This window comes from Meriones unguiculatus, chromosome 8 (assembly GCF_030254825.1).
Source record: "Meriones unguiculatus strain TT.TT164.6M chromosome 8, Bangor_MerUng_6.1, whole genome shotgun sequence".
NCBI classification, from domain to species: Eukaryota; Metazoa; Chordata; class Mammalia; order Rodentia; family Muridae; genus Meriones; species Meriones unguiculatus.
In genome coordinates this window covers 72,255,005-72,280,557 of record NC_083356.1, presented here as the reverse complement: position 1 = coordinate 72,280,557, position 25,553 = coordinate 72,255,005, and the positions used below count along the sequence as shown (strand labels likewise).

General features: G+C 49.3%; 1 protein-coding gene across 24 annotated transcripts in view; it reads right to left on the bottom strand.

Annotated features, from left to right (window-relative positions):
* Rapgef1 (Rap guanine nucleotide exchange factor 1) overlaps positions 1 to 25,553 on the bottom strand; it is a 113,117-nt gene that overhangs the window by 22,866 nt on the left and 64,698 nt on the right. For 9 of the 24 annotated variants that reach the window (XM_060389790.1, XM_060389793.1, XM_060389788.1 and 6 more), the window contains 7 exons: positions 18,308 to 18,396; positions 17,511 to 17,663; positions 16,802 to 16,949; positions 16,271 to 16,454; positions 14,300 to 14,779; positions 9,614 to 9,816; positions 7,309 to 7,464 (listed from right to left, as the gene is read on the bottom strand). In XM_060389790.1, coding sequence (XP_060245773.1) covers positions 7,309 to 7,464; positions 9,614 to 9,816; positions 14,300 to 14,779; positions 16,271 to 16,454; positions 16,802 to 16,949; positions 17,511 to 17,663; positions 18,308 to 18,396 — 1,413 coding nt within the window. The remainder of the gene's footprint in view (positions 1 to 7,308; positions 7,465 to 9,613; positions 9,817 to 14,299; positions 14,780 to 16,270; positions 16,455 to 16,801; positions 16,950 to 17,510; positions 17,664 to 18,307; positions 18,397 to 25,553) is intronic. The other 15 variants (XM_060389798.1, XM_021643432.2, XM_060389791.1 and 12 more) reach the window with 5 other exon arrangements.

Sequence of the window (25,553 nt, the reverse complement as noted above, 5' to 3'; positions counted from 1 at the left end):
CAGTGGAGAAGAGTATCAAGGGGACACCTGAGGACCTGGGCAGTGACGCTCAGAGTGCCGGTGTGGGTCACCTCATTAAACTGACAGGAAATGCTGCTGCAGTCTTTCTGACTGAAGGGACAGAGACCACCTCCCTAACATCCTGCTTGTGGTGCTTTCACCTATCTGTCCTGATCTGCTCAGGAGGGTCGGTCCTTAGCCAAGCACTGTTTGATGCTGGGCAGGACATGCAAGCCAGGGATGGTTGCAGAAAGCAGAGCCCTCACTATCAGGTAGAAAAGATGGAAACAGCAGATGGCTTTTCTGAAAAGATATGCCTGGAAAAACAACTGCATTTTTGGAGTGAAAAAGATAGTGAAGGCTGATGGGCAAAACTCTGTTTGCTTGTAGCCAATTCATTAAGGCAGAGCCACCTGATACTGGTTAAGCGCCAGTGACACTTTCTCTCTGTTAGTCCTGGCATAAAAAACCAGGAGACTAGGCCTATGCTGCCTTGGCAGGAAAGCAGGACAGCGTTATTTCCCAGCTACTCTGCTTAATTCCTCTGGTGGCCAGCCTGCTAGGGTGTAAAAGGCAGCCTGCATATCAGTAGTGAGGGATCTGATCCAGTCCTGCAGAGCTCCCAGCTGGATGACAGGAAAAGGAGGCCATGATGATAACTAACGCTGTGCTTCTGAGTGTCAGGGAAGTCTGCAGAGATAGGTCTTCCCTGCAACAAACATGCACAGGATGTCTAGGTTTTGAATGCTCTCGAAATATGTGAGCAGGGTGGTGGTGGCACACGCCTTTAGTCTCAGGACTTGGGAGGCAGAGGCAGGCAGATCTCCGAGTTCAAAGCCATCCTGGTCCACAGAGCGAGTTCCAGGGCAGCCAGGGCTACAGAGGGAAATCCTGTGTCAAAACAAACAAACAAACAAACAAACAAACAAACAAAAAACAGACAAAGAAAGAAAAAGAAATAGGAAAAGCCACTGCATAGCTGCTTTTTTAAAGGCCACTAAACACAGGCACAGGAAGGTGTTTTCTTGACTTGGGAGTCTTTCCTTAGCCTCTCCCTGGGTGCTATGCTCAGCACTGGCCTGGGCCCAGAGAACAGTGACTTCAGCAGGGGTGGCCAACAGCAGAGCCAGCAGCAGCAGGCTACGTAGGAAGCCAAGCTTCAGCTGCTACAAAGCACCCCACAGTCACCTAAGGAGATGGCAATGGCTCCTTTGGAGTTGAGATATGATCATGCCCAGGGTGCTGGGCAGGGAGGGTCCTGGGTAACATTGCTTCCCACCTTCTCTTGTGTCTCTTGTCTTTTTTTCTGCTACCATCATCCCATTTACCAATGTCCATCTTGGGGTTGTCTTATCTAGGGGCAGTTCTCTTGTTTGAGGCCCTTCTGCTCATTACAGGAACTACATTTTGCAAATTACAAATGCTTCGAAGCCCAGTGGTAGATGATCTGAGTGACAGAAGCATTGATCTTACCAAGAAGGGTGACATTAGCATCACACAATATCCAAACACCCTCTCCCTGTTAAAACAAACTCCTTGATGCATTCATTTATTTTGAAAAACAATTTGAAAACTCTGAAACAACAACAACAACAAAGAATTTGCCTGCATGAGTTCTAGATAAGTAGATTGGATGTAAATATAGACAGAGCCACTCCTGTGACACTTTCCTGCAACCATGGCACAGAAGTCCCCCCACATGGCCTCCCTAGCCCCAGTGCACCTCAGAGTACTGAGTGCTCACTAGGCAACCTGAGTGTCCTCAGCTCTAAGAAAGATGTAATATAGACTAGAAGGGAGCTGCATTCAGCCCAGCAATCCGACAGAACTCTTCTCATGTGCTTGAGGCTTTGGCAACCTGGCCACCTCCAACCTATCTTTAGAACTCTTTAGACCTGGTAGCTATCTTCAGCAATGCTTCACAACATGCAGGACACACACACACACACATGCTGCCAAGGCCAGCCGAGAGGCATCTCTGATCAGCTACACTAGATCTCAGTATTTATTTGGCTGTGAAATACCTTACAAAGGCCAACTTAATGCTTTATTTTTCATGAAGGGGATCTGGGTTCTAACCTTGATTCTAGTTTGACACCACGAGCAGATGACTTAGCTTCTTTGCTTTGGTGTCTCCATAGCCTGAGTAGGAAAAAAACATTCCGTCACAGATTTGTAAGAAAGGTCAGGCAGTGTGACGAGTGAAGACAGGCAATAGCTACCTGTATGGAGCAGTGCCCTTGGGGTTATGACACATGACCTTCCCAGAAGCTGCACTCTGGTGTCAGATGCAGCAAGATGCTGTAGTAACACTCTTGTGTCCTGGGTTGGTCCCAGAGGCCTGACGTGCTAAAATGTTGGGGCTCAGAAGACAACAGTAAGCCTAGAATCCTAGTGGGGGTGGATGGTTGGTGGCTAGTTCAGAAGCACAGCTTGTGAAAGCCTCAAGTCAAGGAGCACTGACCTCTGGCCCCAAGTCAGGCTGTATTTCACTCCCTCATCGTCCCCAGCATAGTGAGGCAGCCTGGTCCTGTCCCTGCTGTCCCTGAGCTGGGAACTTATACACTGGGACTGTCTTTAGGTGGGAGTGTTAGTGTGCAGGGCACACCTACCATTCTAGGAGGTTTTACAGTGAGGTGCTGAGCAGGGCCTAGCCTGTTTGTGCACTCAGGCAGTGCTGGCCTGTGGCTGCCTGGGGCTTTGCGTAACGGCAGAAAAGCATAAGGTGAGTTACTGCAGGGACCATGGTTACTTCAAGGGCCAGCTGGAGCCTCAGAAGACCATCTGAGTGTTGGCCTGGTGCTGCAGGGATGGGAACATTTTACCACAGAAGTGGGGCACTGGGGGAGCAAAGCAGGGTGTGACTGTGGCAGCATATGAGAGAGGAATATGAAGGCTTTGTAGCATCGGAAGGACCTGGGGGCTGTGTGGTGATGAACATGCGGTACACATGTTGTTTGTGGAGCCATCACAGAGAAGAGATAGGAGTGAATACTCACTGATCACCTTCTCCAGACTCTTGGAGCTCAGACTCTAGCGGTAGACAGAAGTCTGCACAAAAATAGCTAGAGATCCTGGGACATCAGATCTGGGTTTGTAGACTACTGTGCTGCCAAACTCCAGACTGTGAGACAAAGGTCTATGTAGTGGCTTTTCACAAAACAGGCACTTTCTCCCCTATACAGGAAGCCCTCCTGATGCTAACAATGCAAGAAACCTTTCACGGAAACCCAGGAAGTCAGACCAGGAGAGACGTGGTTCTGAGCACCTCCTCTCTGGCCCTGGGTCACTGGGTCTTAACCTCCACATCCCTTTCTCTCATGTGCCAGTGTGATTTGGTCTTGCTTAGGCCAGGAAGTGAGTAAAGAAAAGATGGGATGGGACCAGCAAGGGTTGCTTATGTTATGCCAAGCAGCCTGAGCCTGTCCTCACACCCCATCATGTGCTGTATCCTTTCCTGTCCACCCTTATTCTTCTATTTTATCTCTCTTTCATCCCCCGATTTCCTGTTTGGTTTTTAGACCAGGTGGTGTGCCTATGGTGTCTGTGATGGCTTTTGGGTGATTTTTCAGGTATACCTTTTGGCCAGGCAAGACACAGGCACACTGACAGGGTGTAAGGAGCCAGTCCTACATCTCAAGAGGTGGCTTTGGCTGTATCTATGGCCACAGCATAGAAGCCAAGTGTTTACATGAGACCAGGGTCTTCTGTGAAGGACACATGTGTGATGCACCAAAAACCTGGATCCAACTGCTCAGAGAAAGAAAGGACTATCTGAAACTAGAATGAGATACCAGCTGCTTTACAACCCTTTCCAGAACACTGGGATCTATGATCATACACACTTAGCTTTCTATTTTTTGGGTGGGTGGGGGTTCAAGACAGGGTTTCTCTGTGGAGCCCTGGGTGTCCTAGAACTCAGCTCTGTTGAACAGGCTAGCCTTGAACTCAGAGCTACCTCTGCCTCCTGAGTGCTGAGATTAAAGGCAAGAACCACCACTGCCCAGCTACACTTAGCTTTCATATCCCAAAGATTTTTGTTTTAAGCCATAAGCATCATTATGGGCATTAAAACATAACCTCTCAGGCTAGAGAGATGGCTCAGTGGTTTAGAGCACTGCCTGCTCTTCTAGAGGTTCTGAGTTCAAATCCCAGCAACCACATGGTGGCTTACAACCATGTATACTGAGATCTGATGCCCTCTTCTGGTCTGCAGGTGTAGACTCAGATAGAGTATTCATATACATAAAATATCTTAAAACAACAAAACAAAACAAAACAAAAACAACAGATCAAAAAACATAACCTCTCAAAGTAAAACCAGCTAGCTATTTTACGTATCCAGAATTGGATGGGAAAGAAACCTGGCAACAGTCTAGCACCCCAACATGTCTCTTGGTGGTGGTAGCACGTAGAATGGGTGCTGTAAAGAAAGGAGACATAAAACTGTCTGGGGAAAGGGAAAGGCGATCCTCTACTGCCCTCTCCACAAGTATACAGAGGGACTGGGCACCCTTATGGTCACTGGGTCTCAATGCTGTCACTGTTGCTCAAGGGCGATGTAAATATGGACCAAACTCATATTATTCAGGGCAGAAAAGAGACACGCAACCGGATAGCTAGGACACAGGTATACAGAGAGGTGGGAGGAAGTTGGGCAGTTCCATAGCTGAGCTACAACGAGGACACACCAAGTAGCCCACAGGGTGGCAGAACCTGAAAAGTCATGGGGGGAGAGTCTAGGACAGGAAGAAGTGCCTGGCACCACACCTGAAGCTCAGGTAGCTTGGCAGCTTGGGGAAGGCCAGGAGGCTACATCTCAAGCACACGTACATGGCAGGCCCATGGTAAAATGAGGCCATGGTCAGGAGGGTCAGACAGTAGCCTCTTGGATCTCAGCAAAGGCTGCTCCTGGCTTCCCATCTTTCTTGCTTTAGTCTCCCTCTTTTTTTTTTTTTTTTCAGTACCTTTCTTGTCATGCAAGTTTAAATGACCCTGAAAACACAATTTTCCTGGCTGCTGTTCAAGTCTTCAGGAGCAATACCCACACCAGGAAAGCATGGAAGGCTGTGGGCAGGCTGTAGGCTACCTAGGGACCAACTCCCAGGCTCAGCCAACATAAAGGGCCCTGAACAAAGGAAGGCTGAGCCCTGGCTCTTCCTGGGTGTATTCCTGAGTCTGCTTGGGATAGCATACTGCCACTGCTCTCTGGACCTGTGATCTCAGCCCCTTTGCTTATGCTCTAGATGGCTCTTCAGAAAGGTTCCTGGGCTTCCTAGCCAATATCCCTGAAGCAAGGCCCTGGGTTTGAAACATATTTGACTGTCTTTTCTTGTTATCTGTCTCTCAAACACAACTGTCCTTTAAGCTACCCACCAATGCCTTCCTCTCCCCTGTCTCTGTGACTCTGACTCCTGCTGTCATTTACACGTTAGCCTCAGCCTTTTCAGCTTATCTGACTATGTCTACTGAACCACGAGCCCCTCAGGTATGTGGCCAGTCATTTCCATCCTTCTTGGGGCTAGCCCATACCTACTCTGATTGCAGAGATGACCAGAGACTGTGTGAAGAGCTGATCACTCCACAGGGTTCTGCCTATCAGCTGACACACACTGTAAGAGTTTAAGCTGTCATTCATGGTACTTGAGACTCTTCCCTTTCATTTAAACAGCATATCCTTTTAGTGTGGCCCCTTGGACACTTTTCTGGAGCTGGAGCTAAGAATGCAGAGTCATGTAAGATGCCTCAACATTCCATAACTGTGACACACTCAGACCCAAAACTAAGAAAATGACCCTATCTACAATTCTGTAGCAAACAGCCCAGGTCACCTATCATGCTCTATTAACAGCTCAGAAGGAATAAGAAGAGATTCCAAGGGGTGTGTGTTTGTGTGTGTGTGTGTGTGTGTGTGTATAATAGTTAAGGGGCAAGGATTGTCTAAAACCAAGTTCTGCGAGGTCAGTGAAGGGTCGGTAGAGGTGCCGTTTGAGAAACCAGGCTATCTGTGTGGTGGTGCAGAGGTGACTCGGCCTGTCTCATATACCCAGCACTACTGAGCACTTGAGAAGGGAGATTCTACACTACCAGGCCCTCCTGAAGGCCTTGATCATTGAACTGCAAAGCCCAGACAAAGGTAGACAGCAGACAAAAACCAAACTGGGAACCTGCGCAAGTTTTACAGTCAGCTATCCAAGCTTTTCCCAGGGGGCGACGAGTACTGGGTGGCTGAAGTCATCTGCTCTACTCCTGAGCAGAGGATGAGAAGCAGGACAAGACCAGAGCCAGAACTCAAGATGGGCAGTGACTGAGCACCTGAGTGTCCCCTGCACTCGGGTGCTTCATCTGATACAGTTCTCTCATTCACACTCATCTCACAAGACTCAGGCCCAGAGAGACGTCAACACTGAGCTCATGTTGCTCTCTAGAGCAGTGAACTTGGCTCCACTCTTTCTCCGTTGAGCCTGAGAAGACCACAGGAGCAAAGGTGTTTGCCTTGGCTCTGGGGCAGATGCAGACTCCATAAAGCCAGGCCTCCTTGTGTGTCATTCCCAAGCTCTCTCCAGACACTGGCCTGTGTCTGTGTCAGGGTGACAGGCAGTACCTGCCCTCAGGAGCAGGTCTCCTTCCCAGCTAGTGATCCTTGTGATTCTACTGAGTGGCCACCATGTGGTGACCCTGAGTCAGTTCTGAGCTCAGGCTGCAGGGCACCTGACACTTTTCCATTTGTTGCTTTGGAACCCTGCCAGCTGCTCCATGAACAAGCCTAGACCAGCCTGACAGTGGTGACAAACTAGCCCAACTGTCTCAGCTCAGGTCCCAAAGATGTCCGCCTGGGTGGATTAGCATACCACCCTGCAAACCTGAGTCCTGAGCAAAGATGAAGGGCCACTGCTATAAGTCACAGGCCTCTGGTTGTTTACACAGCATGAGGTAAGCAGCGGCACTCAACCACCATCACTCTTGCACCTGGTTGCCTGTTCTCTCTGCCCTGCTTCCTCTATGAAGATGGCTCCCTATTAAACGCAGCCCCAGACCCCTGGGAGAGTAGAACACAGAAGCAGAGATGGTCGTGCTCTGTCCCAATGTCATGCTCCAGACAGGGCAGCCCCCACCTCCACTCCCGCACCACCTCCAACCACAGTCCCCAAGGCCCAGGGAATTCAGATTCTTTCCTGTGGACAGGCAGGGGTCTGCAGAAGGACAGGGCTGGTGACAGGCAGCAGCAACAGCATCCAAGAGGCTCAGGCTTCAAGCATTAACTGCAGGAGTTTCTAAGTGAGGAAGAGCAGGGGAGGAGCGACTCACCGAGGGCACAGGCAAGCTGCCGTGCCGGTTGAGAAAGGAGTTAGACACGGATACACTGAGGCCCTGAGTGGCACTGCCGTCCTCGGGGGTGAAGGCCACTTTAGTTTGCTGGACACAGTAGGAGACAGAGAAGGAAGAAGCAGCATAGGAGGCCTGCTGGACAGAGGGTGAAAGAGAAGGCAGGGAGGAGGAGAAAGCAGAGAATGGTCAGCATAGGCAGTACAGCTGTGGGGTCTAATACCGTGAGGGGTGTCCTACAAGGGATGGCTGCCTGGCTCCACCAAAGGCTGCCTAATTGAGAGCCTTGTTATTCTGTCTTATGGCGGGACAAATGGGCCGAAGCCACACAGACTTGGGCTGACCCAGGACCCCGAGCTCTTTGGAGCAGGTTAGACCTGTGTGGTCATCCCGGCCTCAGAGCTCAGACCCGGGTCAGTCAACCTATTCTTGAATCTGGGCCCCATTAGAGACCACCTTCTGGCCTTGGGCATTTTTTTTTTTTTTTTTTTAAAAGAAAGCTTGCTGGTCAGGGTCTTCATTTGAAAATTGTGACGAACTCTCACACCTTCTGTGTGCATTTGGGGTTGGATTAAATGAGGTGCTATGCACAAAGCACTGTGAATCCTGTCTCTCACTGAATGTGAAGAAGTATAACTGCTGCTATCACATTTGTGTGCAAGATATGCACAGCTCCTGCATGTGTGCGCAAGCAGCAGCCGGCACAGCCTCTCCTGTGGTAGGCCAGGGTTCACCTGGAGTGGGCTTGAATTCCAGGTCTTTGGACAGCCTGTGGCCTGGGGATAAGTTCTTCTAGTTCCCAGCCTCTCTTTATGCACAGCGGGGCATCAGGAACTGAGGTGAGGACTATGTGCACCTGCACCTGCCTGGGGAGGTCTCTAACCAGCTGGTCTAGCCCCACCCGCTGCAAGGTGGCCTCATGTCACAGCCTGTGAGGAGTCTGCTTCCAGCTGTTCAGAGTCTGGACTTCTCAGTATAGACATACCCAGGGAAACTGGGTAGCCTCAGTAAGGACTGGTCAGTAGTGGTCTCGGGCCAGTATTTCTACTTCCATAAAGAGAACCTTCTGTTTGGCTAAGGCTGAGGATCTGGCTTGCTTCCATGTATGTGGACCTATCTGCATTGCCCACAAAGCACGCTGGGGTTGGCTACCCAGAGGCTATTTAAGCTGTGGGCTGGCTTTCCCCAGGGTCAGATGATTGTTCAAGGTTCCTGAATAAACTGCATTGAAAAAAAAAAAAAAAAAAAAAAAGAGAGAACCTTCTGGGAAACAACTGCAGAGTGGTTTAGATTCCGATGTAGTACCATGGACAGGGCCAGAACCCCACGTTCCCAAATCCCAGCTCAACCTTTCATCTCAACCTACTCGGTTGAGAGCTTCTTGAGAGAGGCAAATGCTTGCTTAGCTAGCTGGCTACGGCCTGGGAAGGCTGAACAGCTTGGAAGCCTGAGGCTGGGCCAAGCCCCAGGCACTACCAGGCAAACACGGTTCACTTCCTCCTCTCACAACACACATAAGTCCCCTCTCTTGCCAGAAACTGGGCAGCCCACACAGTACTGCAAAGCCCAAGACCTCCCCTCTGCTGAGTTCAGCTGGCCCAGAGAATCTGACCCTTAACCCAGTGTGCACATCAGCAAGGAGAACAAGGTTGGAACCACTGGTGTTCAGTGCTCTGCCGCCCCCTGGTGAGTGTGCGAGCCTGCGCAGGCTCCAACAGAGGTGTGCAAAGAAGGACTCGGCAGGGTTTGAAAGACAAAGCGGCTCTGTCTGGAGCCATCCTGCTTCAGTGGAACTTGTTCCCATGGGGCCATCAATGGCCAGGGATGGGATGGAAGCCACTTTATGGAAGCCCTTTCTGGAAGTCAAGTCCACAGATGGCTGCACACAGACAGCACTCTGTGCTTTGACTGAGTTTCTCCTGTCTATGAAGTCTATGTTAGAGCCAAAGAAGAAAGGGAAGACACAGACACTGTTAGCGGAGCAATCAAACATTCTGAGCACAAGTCTGGCCCAGCTACACAGGCTGCTCTAGAGGAAGCCCTTTGTCTCAGGGTGGGAAGATGGCAGTGTCGGGGAGAGGCTGCTGGTGAGTATGTGGGAAGGAAGTAGCGCTACTAAGTGGGACACAGTGACTTGAACACACCTAAGTCCAGGATTCCGCTGTGGAAAAAAAGCAGGTTCAACCTGGCCCCAGGAGGACCACTTTCCACTTCATGGAGGCTTGCTAGGACTGGAAGCTCTGGTCATCTGCCCCAGTGCCAAGGACACAGGAGGGGAACTGCTTACCAGCTGCCGCTGCTTGGGGGGCAGGGCGGGTGGGGGGGCCAGCTCCTGCGTGGAGTCGCTACCGCAGAAGGAGTCACCGAAGCCATAGACCTCCATGAGCATCTTGTTCTTCTGCTGGTAGACGTGCTCACTCTGCGGTGTCTGGTAGAACATGGATGGCTGTGGCTCGGAGTAGTCCTCCAGCAGCTGCATGTAGGCCAGCACTGTGGACAGAGGGGGCTGCTGTTCTCTCACCAGAAGGGAGGGGGCTGCTGTTCGCTCACAGAGCTGGCCCCACCAGCTCTCATGCTACAGGTGGAGATCAGGGCCACGCAGAGCAGGGGTCTCGCTCTGAGCATGGCAGGCCCTGGGTGTGACGACTGTCAGTTAGGCTCCTCCACTGCAATACATTCCCACTCTGCTGGGGTACCGACACTGGGGAGGTTGTGAATTTGAGAAATTTCTCAGCTTTCATTCAATGTTGTTGTGAGCTTAAAACAGCTCTACAAACAAGGTTCTGTTCAAGAAAGCATAAGGGGTACTTTGCTCCCTTCCTGCCGAAGGGAGCCCTTCTGTGTTGGGTTTCCAGGCTCAGCAACACCCGAGGCACTGCAGGACTGTTCAGCCTCAGCCCGTCCTTGGGTTTAGCCTCGGCTGTATTGTCTTGTGCCAGATGATGAGCACACACAGGGCTCCTGATTTTTCCAAGGTCTCCCCTTGACCTACTGTGCCTGGGGGCTCCTACCCACAGCCTTCTCACCTGGTTCCCGTCAACTCTCCCTGCAGTGTTTCTAGCAGTCTGTGGCCTTTCCTCACTCACTGTTTCTTGAGCATGCAGTACTGCACGTGCAGGCACAGGCACAGGGGCTGGGACTACAGGACCAGCGAGGTGAATCCTTCGCCTTATGAGGCTCATACTCTCGTTGGGTCAACAGAATATACCTACATATGGTGTAGCAGCCCCGCAAAGAAAGAGCAGTATGGCTGTCGGGCACTCCTTTAGATTATGGAAGGGTGACATGAGAATGGGACAGGTTCTCCTACCCACGTCCACAAAAGGCCAAGACTGGGGAAAGTGGAAAGGGTGGGCAGAGCACAGCATGCAAAGGATCAGAGGAGGGAGGCTGGGCTGCTCCAGAGAGGCTGCCTGCAGCAGGCTTTATTCGGAGCATGGGATCCAACAATAGCAGGCTCCACTTGGGAGTATCTGGGCTTGACCCACAGTAATGTGAAATGACTCTAGGCCTGTTCAGTGATGGGCAGAAATATAAGGGAGTTGTAGTGGGAGGTAGTGATGCAGAACAGGGTATTTAAAAAGTGGATGGAGCCTTCCCTGTCAGTGCTGAAGCTCTAGCAGGGCAGGAGTCATATCTGAGTCCATGAACATTTGTAGAATGGGTGAATGAAACACATTTCCAGCAAGTACCTCTAGGGACTTGTTAGCTCACTGAGCTTCCTTTCTAGCTGAAGAGACACAGGCCAGACCAGGAAGAGGGACAAAGGACGAGGGAGAAAGCATTAATGCTGACTGATACATCTTCTCACTCCTGCTCCCACCATCCTTGCACATGGAGTCTAAGCTGATGTCTCCCAGCTAAGCTGCCTGTCATAGCCTGTCCGCCTGGAAGACCGGTCTCTGCCTCAGCAGGGTGGCAGCCAACGACAGCAGGGATCTCATGTGCCTGGGGAGTTGAGAAGCCAGAGGATCAAAGCTCGGCTGTCACATCTTATGATCTCACTCTCACAGGCACCTCTCCACACAGCAGGTGCAGGCTCACATGGTAAGTCAGGGTGTGCTTTGTCCCTGAGTTACCTGGGCCCTACTTCCACAGAAATAGAGGGTTCTGGGGAAAGGGCTGGAGCATTATGCCTAGGGGCTTGAATGTTGCCCTGGTGAAGCTGGCCTTCCATCTGTGTTTTGAACCATCTCTACACACATGGAAGGGTATGAGAGAAGAACATCATTGGCCCTTTCATACCCAGTTAGGGCTGAGTATTAATCAATCCACCCATAGAGGGAACAGAAATGACAGCTGTGAAGTAAAGGACCCTGGGCAGGCATAGGACCAAAGGATCTAAGTCAATGTATGACAGACACAGGGACAGCAGCCTTCAGCATCTTCCAGGCAGATACTTTCTTCTTAGTCACACCCCAAGTGCCAGGAGCATATGCTCTGCAGTGTGAACATTTTTCTGATAACCAGGGTTGGGGGTCCACTTGCCAGAAGGCAGAGGAAGGCTGCCTGAGGCAGGAGTGTACTTCTCCCTGGCACTGAATGTAGGGCCTGGGGTACTGGCAAAGGTGTTCTCTTGGCAGGTCCTCCTGGTGTTTTTGCTGAAAGGCTGCCATGTTTATTTCACAGAATACAGAAGAGCTTGTTGGCTCTGCTGTGCACCGACAGAACATGGCTGGGCTCCCCATGGCTGAACATGGAAGAGAAATGCTCTCACTGCTCCTCAAGCCCCACAGTGCTGCTGCTGTATCCCTGCTCAGTCACAGCCCAGGAGCGACCCCAGCCCCACCACTGGTTTTTCAGAAGGGCCAGGCAACCCCCTCTACTCAATGTCCCATCAAGCTCATCTCCCCAGACCTTTAGGAACTCTTGCTGTTGAGGTCCTGGTAGAGACCTGCCGGCTACACAGAGAAGAACTGCAGTGCAGTTTACCCGCCCAGGACTAGGCTACAAGTCCCTTTCCATATTGGGCAGTGCCTCAGATGCCAGAGCAGCCAGCAAGGCAGGAAATGTTTGGCTGCAGGCACTTCTTCAGACCTGGGAACATCAGTACACCACAGAACTCAGGTACTCCCTTGTGCTGCTCTTAACAAGGAGAGCCAAGTCCATCATGATACCAAGGCACCCCTCTCAGTGAAGACATATTATGACATGAGAACTGCCCGTGTATGAGTTTGCTTTAGAGGTGCCAAATAAAGGGGATGATGTTTATTCATTTTTTTTTCCTCCAAAGTAGTTCTGTTAGGCTTACCCCACACTCACAGGTGGGACTCTCCAATGGTCCCCTCAGGGAATGAAGGTCAGACTCTGGACCAGGACTGAGCTTAGGGTGCTTCAAGTTTGGGGCTCTTTCACTGAACACAGAAAAATAACCCCTGCATGGGGTGGAAGTGGGGGAGGAGACCTCTGCTGAAAACAGAGCAGGTCTTTAGGACGGAGGGCAAAGCCCTTCCCTCTGGGCTTGGGTGTACTCAGGCCCAGCCAGGCTCGAACCCCATACTGCCTCTTGTCTTTTGCTCTGAAGCCAGTGTCTGCAGCCTGGAAACCTGGCCTGGGAAACTAACTACATAAGCACTTGCTCAGCAACATTGAACTAAGGAATATGCAGGACAGAGCTTCAGTCACTATTCATCCCACAAGAAACCATTTCAGCCACTTGAGATTTGGACCTCTGCTCACACCTGTTCTAAGAGCCGCAAGCAGGAGGCTTCCTGGCTGGCAGCACCGTCCATCTGGTACAGTTTAATATAGTCCTATTCCACACCCTAGTCCATGGGACTCCTTTGATGAGAAAGAGTGTGCTCCCAATGGAAACAGTGTTTTGGCAAGGTGGGTGGAAGGAGCGGACCAGAAAGATCTGTTCCCAACTGCTGTGTGTTCTTTCAGCAGAGCTTGGTCTGCAATGAGCCACTTCCAGAACACATGGAATGACATCATTAGTTTGCCAGACAGCCCTCTCTAGTTGGGGACCACCCTACAAAGGCCATCCCAAAGCTCTGAGACAGCTTGGGTGTGGGAAGTGTGGTTTCAAACTAGGCCCCTCTTGTCCTGGGATGGCTCTGCTGGATTTAATGAGGCAGACCTTCCTTTGGGAGTGGGAAGCCCTCAATAAGGAGTTAAAAGTGCAATATCTAGTTTTAGGTGTTCTTGCTGGATTTGTACGAAGGTTAAGGGGACTGTTGGGCTGTGTAGCTGATGTGGCCACACACATCAAAATGGTGACATCTGTTCTGCAGGGGAAAATCTGAGAACAGTGTTGGTGAGGCGAGGGGGAGGGTGGGGCAGTGTGGCCTGCAAGTTTCTTATGTGGAGCAGTTGGGGAGGGAGGAGGAAAGATGGAATGTCCAGAATGTTACTTAGTAATGCTATGGCAAACTTACAGTTGGAAACTATGTAAAATACAAACACTCCACCTTCCAGATTCACCCAGCCTAATAAGATCTATCTATTAAAACATCTAGTCTAAGAGCTGGCCTCAGCCCTCCAGCCAGCAAGCTCTGATCTAGGTCACTGTGAACACCCTGTTTACCCGTAGGACTGTTTAGCCCTCCGAGGGCTTGACAGTTTTGGTTATACACACGTGTCCATTTTATGTGACATCACAGCTGCTATGTGCCAGGACACTCAGATCCCTTTGCAACTTTATCTTCAGGTGTGTGTGTCACTGCACTCAGCTGCCTTTGTCACTGTGCTCAGGCCACAAGGGTCAATGGATTGCATCTGAAGAGAAGAGACACCTGGGAGCATCAGGCATGTGACTTCAAAGACCGAAAAGGACAGATGAGCCAATTAGACTTTTGAGGACAATCAATAATGATAGTCAGGCCCCTGGAAACACCCACATGTGTACCCATGAGCCTATCCTATATGAAAGAATAAGGCCACAGGCTTGGGTTTGGTCTCATGCTTGGGTTAAGCAGAACACAGAACTGTTAAGGGTTACACATTGTGCTTACAGAGAGCGTGAACTTACTGTGTTTGTTTTTCTTCTCTGGTAGAGGAGGTGGCTTCTCTGGGTCACCCACTGACTCAGGAGCATTGAAATCACCCACAAACTCAACAGGGGCTGAGGAAGCTCCCTGCTGAAAGGGGAGGATAGCAGCAAAGGGTGTGTAGGACATGGGCTGGACCGGGTTCTGCAGGTCATCTTCTGAGATGTTGTCATACTGTGAGGGGTGTCGCTCATAGGACACCCTGCAGCCAGAGCTGTCCGTGGTCTGGGAGGCTGCACTCCTGCGCTTCTTCTCAGGAAGGGCAGGTGGAGTGTCTGTTTGCTGCCCCTCCTGCTGGGGACAGTTGCCCTGAGGCAGCTGGAAAAGACGGCCAAGCAATAGAGGCCCAGACTCCCCCAGGGACTCTGGTAGTGGGCTGAGGCTGCAGGCCGCCTGTGGTGGGGTCTGGTCTGCGTTGGAGAGGTCTTGTTGGAGGAATTCGTAGTCAGGGTCATAGTGATCTGAAAATTACACAGAAAACACCCATTAGCTGCAAGCCTCTGAAGCCAACCCCTGCCTGCTCTGCTCTGTCTCCCTCAAAGAGGACATGGTGAATGTTTGATCTCTCCTGTGGCCTTCTATTTAATTGGATAGCCTTTATCTGTCATGAATGTAGATGTTAAAAAGGTGGTGAGATGGCTGTTTGCTATACTGGTCTCTGTGTCTTTGTACTTGGATATACACAGACACACACAGACACCCAGACACCCAACCACAGATATACACACAGAAGCATGCACACACACAAACACAGAGACACACACTCCCACACAGACAAACAATATAGCTCTTATTTTTATTTTTGTGCTTCTGGGGATGAAATCCAGAGCTTTGAGCATGTATTCTACCAACAAGCTATATCCCCAGCATTTTCCTACATTCTACAACTTGAGCACTTAAAAAAGATACATGATTACTGAAGAAAAATGACACATCATAAAAAATAAGAACTCAGAGCTGGCCATCAGAGTTTATATTTTGATGCATTTTCTTGAAAGTTCTTTAATTCCGCCCCCAACACACACACACTTTTTTTGTTTGTCTTTAAGACACAGTCTCACTATGTAGCTCTGGCTGGCCTGAAACTCATAAAAATCCTTCAGCCTCTGCCTCTCAAGTGCAGGGCTTGAAAGCACGTGCGCTCTCTTCCCATCCTTTTTCACAGTGCCTAAGAAAGCAGCATGTCCTTGGTCTCAGAGTCCTTCCTGCACCAGCACCCATGAGTTGTGATCTTCACTAGCTACAGGCTATCCCATATGTCCCCTCATTCATCTGATTCCCAGTGTCTCTAGATTGTCTCCAGCTAATTCTCTGCAGGTCAGCCTCCTCAGACAGAGGCCTTGCCAGCAATCTCTCCTCTGTGCTTAGGACACCTTCTCAGAAGGGAAAAGGATCTAGTTCCCAGGACACAAACAGGTTGATACTGGCGTGCTCCGGCCAAATGGTCCTTCTGACCCTGGTCAATGGTATTTTACAAGGGTAGGGAGGCTGCTTGATACTTCCAAGCTCTGTTAACACCTTCAGGAGCAACCTCCCCTGTAGAGAGCCCTACTGCACATGGACTGAGTACGCTGCCAGGCTACCTGTAAGGAGGCTGACTGCCTGAGCATCTGCTGCATGACTTCGCACTGTTATTTCATATTCACTTTCAGATCCTCCCAGAGCAGGGTTTCTCTGTGCAGTCTTGACTGACCTGGACTCGCTTTGTAGACCAGGCTGGCCTCGAACTCACAGAGATCCACTTGCCTCTGCCTCCCTGAGTGCTGGGATTAAAGGCATGCTCCACCGTGCCTGGCTCATCATCTTCATTTTGCAGATGAGGAAACTGAGGCTTGCATTTTAAAGGCTTTGACTAAGGTCATCTAGCTAATGCCTGGAAACCAGCTGATTCAAGGCCAGAATCAAGGATCCCAGGGAGCTTTGGAGGAAGGAGGAGGGCTGTGTTGGCTTACCTAGTGTTTCACAGCTTGTGTTCCTCGAGCACTGCCCGCTATCCCTGTCTAGGGAGGACAGCTGCTCGTCTGACCGGCTGAGCTTGCCGGTGCTGCTGCAGGGGGACAGGCGAGGAGACTCCCCGCCACAAGAGCGACTGCCTCCAGACAGGCGCCTCTGGGTGTAACAGTCAACATCAAAGTCCTTGGGAAGAATGGAAAGGAACTTCAGTCAGCCTTGCAAAAGGCAGCAGAGACCAGGGACAGGCAACTGAAATGCTTAGAAAACCCTGCCTAGCTCAGAGGCCACCTCTGATGTCACTGTAGGATCAAGATGACACAGGAAAGGAACTGGGAGAAGTGTGGGAGTGCCCTTGGGAGATGCCCATGTCATGGGGGGTGAGGAATGGCAGTTATGGATTGCCCTCCCACAAGCCTCTGATTGTGTCTGATAGTGGGTCTAAAGACTAACAGGTCACTTTTAGCTTTAGGACTCAATGCCCAAACCCCAATTCCAGTCACCCTCCCCAACAGAAAACAGAAGTGCATTACCTGCCTATTGATTCCAACAGGCAAACTGGAGCCGCTGGTGGCTCGACTCATAGGGGCTACCACAGCCACCCGGGTAGGGGATGGGGCTGACTGCCTTTTCTTGGGTGGCAATGCTGGTGGACTAGAAGACACAGAAAAGCCAGGCAAACTGTACATCACAAACAAGAGTGTTTTAGACTGGTTTTAGGGAACAGGACATGAATGAAACTCTTTTTCCACATTTTAACCACCTCCTGTTCTCTTGCTAATCACTCTATCAATGCCAAAAGACTAGAACCAAAAAGACTCTTTTTCCTTCGGTAGTAAAACATGCCGGTTTCACTGGGTAGAGACCTAAGGTAAGCTGTCAGAGCACAGAGCCTGTGCAAGGGTCCAGGGCCAGAGATATTTTTTCTTTTGTTTGTTTTGTTTGTTTGTTTGTTTTGAGAGAGAGAGTTTCCCTGTGTGGCCTTGGCTGTCCTGCACTCACTTTGTAGACCAGGCTGGCCTCGAACTCACAGAGTGCTGGGATTACAGGCGTGCTCCAACAGGTCTGTCGAGACACTCTTTCTTAACAGTGCCAAGCCAGCAGAGCATTTAAGGGACCAACACTGTAGGTCTTACCTGAAGCATTATCCTTTCTGCTCATTCTATCATCCACTCCCCATATCAGGCCACAAACAGGGGAGGTACTAAGAAAAAAATTCCCTCAAGAAGAGTTTAGAACTACCTGTTATCAACCACCCGAATTCCAGGTAAAGGGGGCTTGGGGGGTGCGACTTCTTCACTAGTGGAGTCTGGGAGCAGTTCAGAGGATGGTGACACGCCTGTCGTCTTGTTCAGAATCTCCATTTCTCGATCTGTCAGAGGGAGCTCCGACTGGCTGGAGGAATGGAAGAACTAGGGATCACACACAGTCAGAGTGCACAGAGCCACTGGGAACGAGGGGGAGGGCTACAGGAACGCTGGGGCTGAGAAGGACCTCCATTCAAGTCCTGGCATTCCCACGGGGCTACCAGGCTGCTCTAAAATAATGTGCTGCATGCTTAACATGGCCAGTAGTTGAAACTGATGCAGAAAAGTTAGGCTGTCCACAAAGCTCTCCCTCGGCTTACTGAGAGAGCACTGCTGGCCTTGGAGTTTGTTCACGGATCAACATCCTACTGACTTGAGCTCCTATTAAAAAATCCAAGATCTCCCACAACCCCCCAGCTTGCCCTTGGGAGTTCATGGTGCAGTGAAGCTGCTTATGACAGGTGCCAGAGGGTTGAAAACAGGTGGCCACTTCTTTTTGTACATTCTTGCCCAGCTGAACTTGTGGAGTGTGAGCCAACACTTTGAAACTTATGTGGAATACACACTTTAAGGCACCAGGCAGAACTCATCACTGGAAAGGGAACCAGGGCTGCCCACAACCTCTCCAATACTCTCACTGCCTGCCTGGCTCCCAACCTTTGTCAAGTGCGGGCTCAGTCCCAAAGTGTGTGCTTGGGCCCACTGGGACCTTAGGAGTGTGTCCAGACTTACCCATCAGGCTTGCTGGCTGGGGAACTGGGCTTCACTGGGCTTGTTGGTGATGGCCGCCCCTGCTTCTCAACGGTTAGCCTTACTAGCTCCTATGCTCCACGGGAGAGAAAGGGAGAAACAGGGAGGAAGGGATTACACCTCTGCACAAAGAGGCGGGGCTTCAGCCCCAGTCTTGTGCCATCTATTTCCCACAAAGAGTAATCGACACAATTCCTAACATTCCACTTTCCCTCTAAAAACAGAAAAGTTTCAACTGCATCATGCACTTCCTCTTGAAAGGGGAAATGGAAAGTCCGGGTCTCTAGATGAACAGACCATTGCACACTTATGTTCCTGTGCAGTCTGGGGAGGGGGCAGAGGATGTTTTTTGGTTCCCTAAAGCTGTCATGTTATATACAATGGTGCACTTAGCCATCTGGCTTCTGGCTTTTAGTGTTTTCCCAAAGTGCACTGCCTTAGTTGAGGCAGGAATTGGAGCCCCAGTGGACTGGCTGGGAACCTTGTCAATGGGCAAGGTTCACTCGACTCAGCAGAGAGAGGAGTTGAAAGAAAATAAAAAATGGTACTTTGAAATAGCAGAAAGGAGAGCAGATCAGGGGTATAATTTCTCAGCTGGGACAGTTACCCAGGTCCATGACTTTTCCTTCTTTAGACAGTGTCTGTCTTTGTAGAAGTACTGAGGTTAAAGGTGTGCGCTGCCACGCCTGGCAGCCCTAATGATATTTACCAGGCACGTGCTATGCTCCACTCTGTGAAGAACGCCTCCCATAAGCTGTCCCAGCACTCTTCACTCTCTGCTCTAGGTCACTGTGGTCTCCCAGGATGGGCACAAATCAGAGTGTGGTGTGCGCACTCTCAGTGCCTTACATTACTTTGGCTGTCCCATGGACTCCATAGAAATTAAAGTGGTATGTATATTTTTGTGTCCACATTGCCTCTTTTGGTCACAGGTGTGTTTGTGTGTGTGTGTGTGTGTGAGACGTACCTATGGCTGTATGCTCACATGTGCAGTGGAGATCAGATGTTAGCTGAGGGTGTGTCTCAGCAGCCATCACCTTGTTTCTTGGACACAGTCTAGCATCTAAAGATTACTGAGTAGGTGAGACTAGCTGGCCAGTGAGCGCTAGGGATCCATCTGTCTCTTGACTCCCTGGTGCTGGGATTACAACTGTAGCCACCACACTTGGCCCTTTCTGTGCATGCTGGGGACTGAAGTCTGAACATGACTGTGTGGGAAGTGCTTTACAGGATGAGCCATCAACCCAGCTTCATTTTTCAAAATTGTTGTGGAGACAGAATTCACGTATCATGAAATTCATCTACTCTAAGCATATGGGCCCATGTGCAATCCTTAACACAAATCAACTTCAGGGCAGAAATTTTGCACCTGCAGTCCCCTCACTTTCCTACTACCCCTGATAACAGCACTCTGTTCTTGGCTATCCTGCACCTGTCTCAGCCATCCAGCTTCTTTTGCTTGACATAAGCTACCACATTTTGGGGAGTCCAGGTTGGTTCTTTTTTCACTGCTAAGCAGTGTATTTGTATACTGCTACACACACTCTCCTCACTGCTCTCTGCTGATGGCTTTGGGTGATGGCCTGTGGGCATGAGGGAACAGCCCACATTACCTCTGAGGATGCAGAGGTGGGTAACCTAGCCATGTCTCCCTGATCAGAGGCTAAGATCTAGCATCTGCCAAAGCAGATTCTTTCTTTCAACAACACAAGAACTAGGAAAAAAGCTGAACATACAAAAAGAAATATTAAAGAGGAATTTCACAAATGGGAAGGATGTCACAAGATTGTCTCAAGTTTGATGGCAACAAAACAAAACTTGCAGACACAGGGTGGCGTGGGGCAGGATGGTGTCAGTGAGAATGGGGCATCCATCACTCTGGGTATTGTATGGGCAGCAGACAACGGTCCAATGGATGACCTGCTGGCATGTATCAAAAGCCTCAAATATCTACTAGGAGAATCCTGTCTGACGAAAATGCCAGGGATAGATGCAACAGCTCAGCTATGGAGGATGTCACCACGGTAAAAGGAGACTGTCCAATGGTCCACAGTTAAACACTCACTACAAGCACCAAGTATGCAGACGTGACAGAGGCCCTCAAGGGGATACTCTACAGTCAATAAGAATAAAGCCACAGCAGGAACAAAGGTCACAGCATGGAAAGATGGTGGAATACGGGGTGCAAAGATCCCTATCAGCTTGGTTAGGGTGGGTACATTGTAAATTTTGGAAACAAGATCAAAAACCCTTCTTTTTTAAAATTTAAGTTATTTTTATTATATCTTCTAAATTTTCTAAAATGAATATAAATTAATTCTGAGAAAACTCTCTCCCAAACCATGAGAGGTGTGTCTATGGAAACAAATCCAGGCTCATCCCAATCTAGCCTAGGAAGGAGACTTTACTTGTTACCATAATTCAGAACTCAAAATGATAGAGGGATGAAAAGAGAAAACAGATAGAGGGAGGCTGTTTCCTTACCCACTGCCTGGAGGAACACAGGGGTATGGCAAAGGCAGCTCATAGCCTTGAAAGCCCCTTGGCTAGGATCAAAGCATCAGACCCAAGCCACTTGGAACCCTACATTTAGGTTCATATTCATGTAGCCTGGGCTGGCCTTGAACTCTCAATCCTGCCTCAGCCTCATGAGTGCTGGGAATGCAGACATGTGCCGTCATGATAAGCCAAACTCACTCTGGCAAGCAGGACAAAAGAAAGCAGAGAAATCTGCACATTTTTATCTGCTGACAGAACAAATTGCAGTTCCTCCCCATGTGGGAGCAGGCAGGGTGAAATGACCTCCTGGAATGGCAGCTGTGGCCTCAACTAAGAGCAATGGATATCTAAAGGATCCTGGATGACAGGCATACACATGCAAGCGTGCCCCGAAATTCCAAAACCACATCATGACACAGTGGAGGCCGGGAAAGGAGCGGGCAGCTTTTCTTTCTCTTCCAACCTTCCTGCCCAAACAGAAGGGCTTTGGTCTTAACTTGCCTAAATATCACACACAGAATGCTCTGGAAATCTCTTCCATCTAGGTATTTCCAATACCCTGGTCTCATTGAGTGCTTACCACCTGTGACTTGGCTAGGGCCCAACAACTTGTGAAAAGTCAAATCTCTGGAATGCAGAATTTCTCCAAGACAGAGAGGTCTTTTTAATTGTTAGAGTCCTGTGTTAAAAGACAAGCTAGAAAAGGTAGCTCTGGCAGGCTGGAGAGATGGCTCAACTGTTAAGAGCATTGTCTATTCTTCCAAAGTCCCTGAGTTCAATTCCTAGCAACCACATAGTGGCTCACAACCATCTATAATGAGATCTAGGTCCCTCTTCTGGTGTGAATGCATAAATAATAAATAAATAAGTCTTAAAAAAAAAAAGGCAGCTCTGGACTCTTCTATCAATATCTACATTCCTGTGACAGAAGCTACAGGACATGATCACAGGAGTGTCCAGCCTCAGGCTGGCTTTGTGTTTTTGAGACAAGGTCTCTCTCTATGTACTCCTGGATGTCCTAGATCTTTCTATGTAGACCAGGCTGGCCTCAAACTCAGTTTCTCCTGCCTCTGCAACCTAAGTGCTGGGATTGAAGGAGTGTGTTACCACAGCCAGCCTCTAGGGTGACTTATAATGGAGACAACAAGGGCCTTTCTCTGCCCACATCAAAAGTGGCAGTGAGAAGCAGCAAGCGGAGGAAGTGTTCCCAGATGCACACACAGCCAAGCAGCACAGAGCTTGACACACAAGGCACAGATGGAGATGGTAATAACTGCTTGGGGAGCAACTGGCATTCCTCATACAGGCCTAAAATGGGAATTCAGGGGCCACACTGTAACAGGGATGGCTGGGAAGCAGTGCCATCTTAGAAAGCTACATAACTTTCTTTCTTTCTTTCTTTCCTTTCTGTGCTCTGTTTTGCTTTGTTTTTTCAGACAGGGTTTCTCCTATCAGCCCTGGCTGTCCTGGAACTTACTCTGCAGACAGAGATCCGCCTGTCTCTGTCTCCCTATGCTGGGATTACAGGTGTGCACCCCAACAGCCCTGCCTGAGCTGCATAATGTTTTAAAACTAGTAACACAAGGGCAGAGGATACCAGGAAGCATTTCTAATTTTGAAAGCTGTACATATGAAGAAGGCAACAAGCTTTGCATAACAACTACAGGGGAGTTTTCCCTTTCAGATTCATTCTGGCTATTGATGGGAAACTGGCAGGAGAAATCACCTTCCATGTGGTAGTCTGAAAACTCTGGGGCACAGCAGTCACAACCAACAGTTACTGCCATCATCAAGGGTGCACCTTTCTAGGAAGCACAGTGCTATTTAGGAAGTGTCCTTTCCACCAACAAGTTGAGAGGGCTCTGGCCTCCAGCTTTCCCAGGAATCCAAGGGGTGGAGGGACAATGAGGAGTACCACAGGGTACCTCTACACTGCCAACTCTCAGGAGCAATAACTCTAAAATGAATTTTTAAACTTTTAAATGAACAAAATGATGGAGAGATGGCTCAGTGGTTGAGAGCATTGGCTGCTCTTGTAAAGGATGCAGGTTTAATTCCCAGCACCCACCTGCGGCACCAGAGGGGACATGGGTGGGACCTGATGCAACTCTGGCCAAGAAAATATAAGAGAAATTCTGTGAGGCGCTCCAAGAAGCCTCTTTAAAAGGAAAAGGTGACTTCCTCTTTCTTGTCTGAAAAGCAGCCATGCTAGCTGGAGAGAAAGCAGTTACTCTGACTCACTGTAGAATCTGTGTATGTCAATGCCAGCAGGAAAGTGAGTTAGGAGCACCCCTGACCACCTTGAGGAAATCTATCTCTAAACTTTTATTATGAAATAGAACATTCTACTTTTGTGACAGGTGTGGAGGCTAGAGGTTAACTGTGCCCCACTTTACTTTTTGAGGTAGGGTCTCCTCTTGAACTGGGAACTTGCCTACAGGGCTAGACGATCTCATCAGCAAGCAACCAGAGTCATTGTCTCTGCCTCCCTTAGTGTTAGAAACATGGGTACTTAGATAAATGTATTTATTTATTTATCTCTCATGAGTATTTGGGATAGCCATGGTATTACAAACTCAGGTCCACATGCCCATGTTGCAAACACTTTATGACTGTGACATCTCCTAACCCCTCCAAAAGCTGTTGTATCTAAAAATTTTTGCATTAATTGATGGGTTGATTGAATGCGTGTGCATGCAAGTGCCACAGTTTTCATATGGAGGTCAGAGGTCAGTCTGAGGGCGTTAGTCCTCTTTTTCCACAGTGTGAATTCTAAATGCACACGTGCATAGTTTTCACGTGGAAGTCAGAGGACAGCTCAAGAGAGCCAAGCCTCTCTTTCCAACATGTGGGTTCTGAGGGTCAGATCAGGTCAGGTTTGGCAGTGAGCACTCTTAGTTGCTAAACTATGCAAAAGTTCTCTTTAAAGCTTCTGCTTGTTTGAGTTTTCTGGCCTAGCTGCTATAGCTAAAAACATCACTGAGTCTGCTATGCAAGTCCAGTTATGGGAGGTGACAGTCAAGTGACAAAACTGTGGGTCTCCACAAGATTTTCCCAAGGCTTTCAGTGAAAAGCCTTGAAGGGTATTAATTTTTTTTTTTCTGTGCGTGTCTGTGCAAGTGTCCGGATGCCTACAGAGGTTAAGAAAAGGGTGTAAGGTCCACTTGAACTGGAGTTATGGGTGAGCCGCCTAATATGATGCTTACAAACAGAACTTGGGTCCTCCAGAAGAGCAGGAAGTACTCTTAGCCACTGAACCATCCCTCTAGCCTTTGTTATTATTTTAAATTATAAAATTTTAGTCTATAGTGGCTGGAGGTTGGGGACACAGGGACCTGCAGGGAGGTCCTGACATCTTCAAGGGCAAAAGGTGTCAGGTCTGAGACTGGAAGAGAAGTGGGCATTTAACTGGCACAGTCCTGGAGATCTGAAACGTGTGAGCTTCCCTGTAGGAAGCCACAAATCCCATCCAAGACTAGTAAATGTAACCTATCCTGGTGGAAGTTTCCAGCAAACAGTGCTCACCCCTGACTGCTGGCCCAACACTGGCTAGGCATTTCACAAACACAGTTTTCTCTCTCCTCACCCAATCAGGGTACTTAAAACCCAAGACTCCCAGAGGAGCCACTGGTCCAAAGTTACATAGTTAACAAGTGGCATTTAAGTAACGATTTGCATGGCAAATGACAGTATTCATGTCACAGCAAAATAATCTGCCTTTCAGACAAGTTTTCAATCTTCTCCCTGCACCCCCTCCCTCCCAAATTCCATTTAACAACTGAATGAGCTCCTTAGGGGTGGTGAGTCATTTCGTAGGAATGCAGCGTTTCTCCTCCAGTGGGATGAAGACAGCCAGCTAAAGCATTTGTGCCCGCTTACTCCTGGCCCTCCCAGTTGAGGGAGGCTTCCTCACACACCAGGACACCGGGTGTCCTTGTGAGGACTGTGAATGAGAAGGCCCCTTTAGGTTGAATCTCCTAGGAGGGCAGTGGAGGGTGACTCAGTGTCTAGGTCCTGCAGGCCTCGGTGAGAGTAATGAGCTTGCCAACGATCATAGATTTGCCTGAACCTCGGTTGGCCCACCAGGGAAGGTGCCTACCTCAGAGGGCTGTTACAGGTATAAAGTTGGACAGTGTAAAAAAGTAACTATGAATTGTTCAGTGTTATCACTATAAGACACTAATCACAAATGCCCACGGTGCCTGACACCTTCTAGGAGCAGCTTCTGGTAGCACATGCTGGCTGACCGGACTCCCCTTAGGGACGTTTCTCTGACCTCCTTGACACTGCATTAGCCTGAATATTGCTGTGTCATACGGTATCATTTATGTAACTGTAGACTTTTGTTTGTCAGTGAACTATAAGCTCCCCAAGGCCAGGGCCTCTGTCACTCATCACTTTGTGTGAAATCCTGTCACACCCAGCACACAGGAGGTTTGTTTAATAATAAACAAACAAAAACAATCATAGAGCTCCTTACTTACTGGCTCTTTGTTCTGGCTAAAGTATCTATATGAGTGTTTGTGTGCTTCTGCATGTATCTACACCTGTGTGTGCATGCTCGCCTGCATGGTCATGTGTGTGGAGGAAAGAGGACAACTTTTCAGAGTCCGTTCTCTCTTGTTATTTCAGTCCAAGCTGTGTATTCAGGTCTTGCTGGCTGAGAGCTTCTGGTAGATTCTTCTGGCTTTGTGTTCCACACTGCTTGCCTTCCCTTAACTCTGTTTTG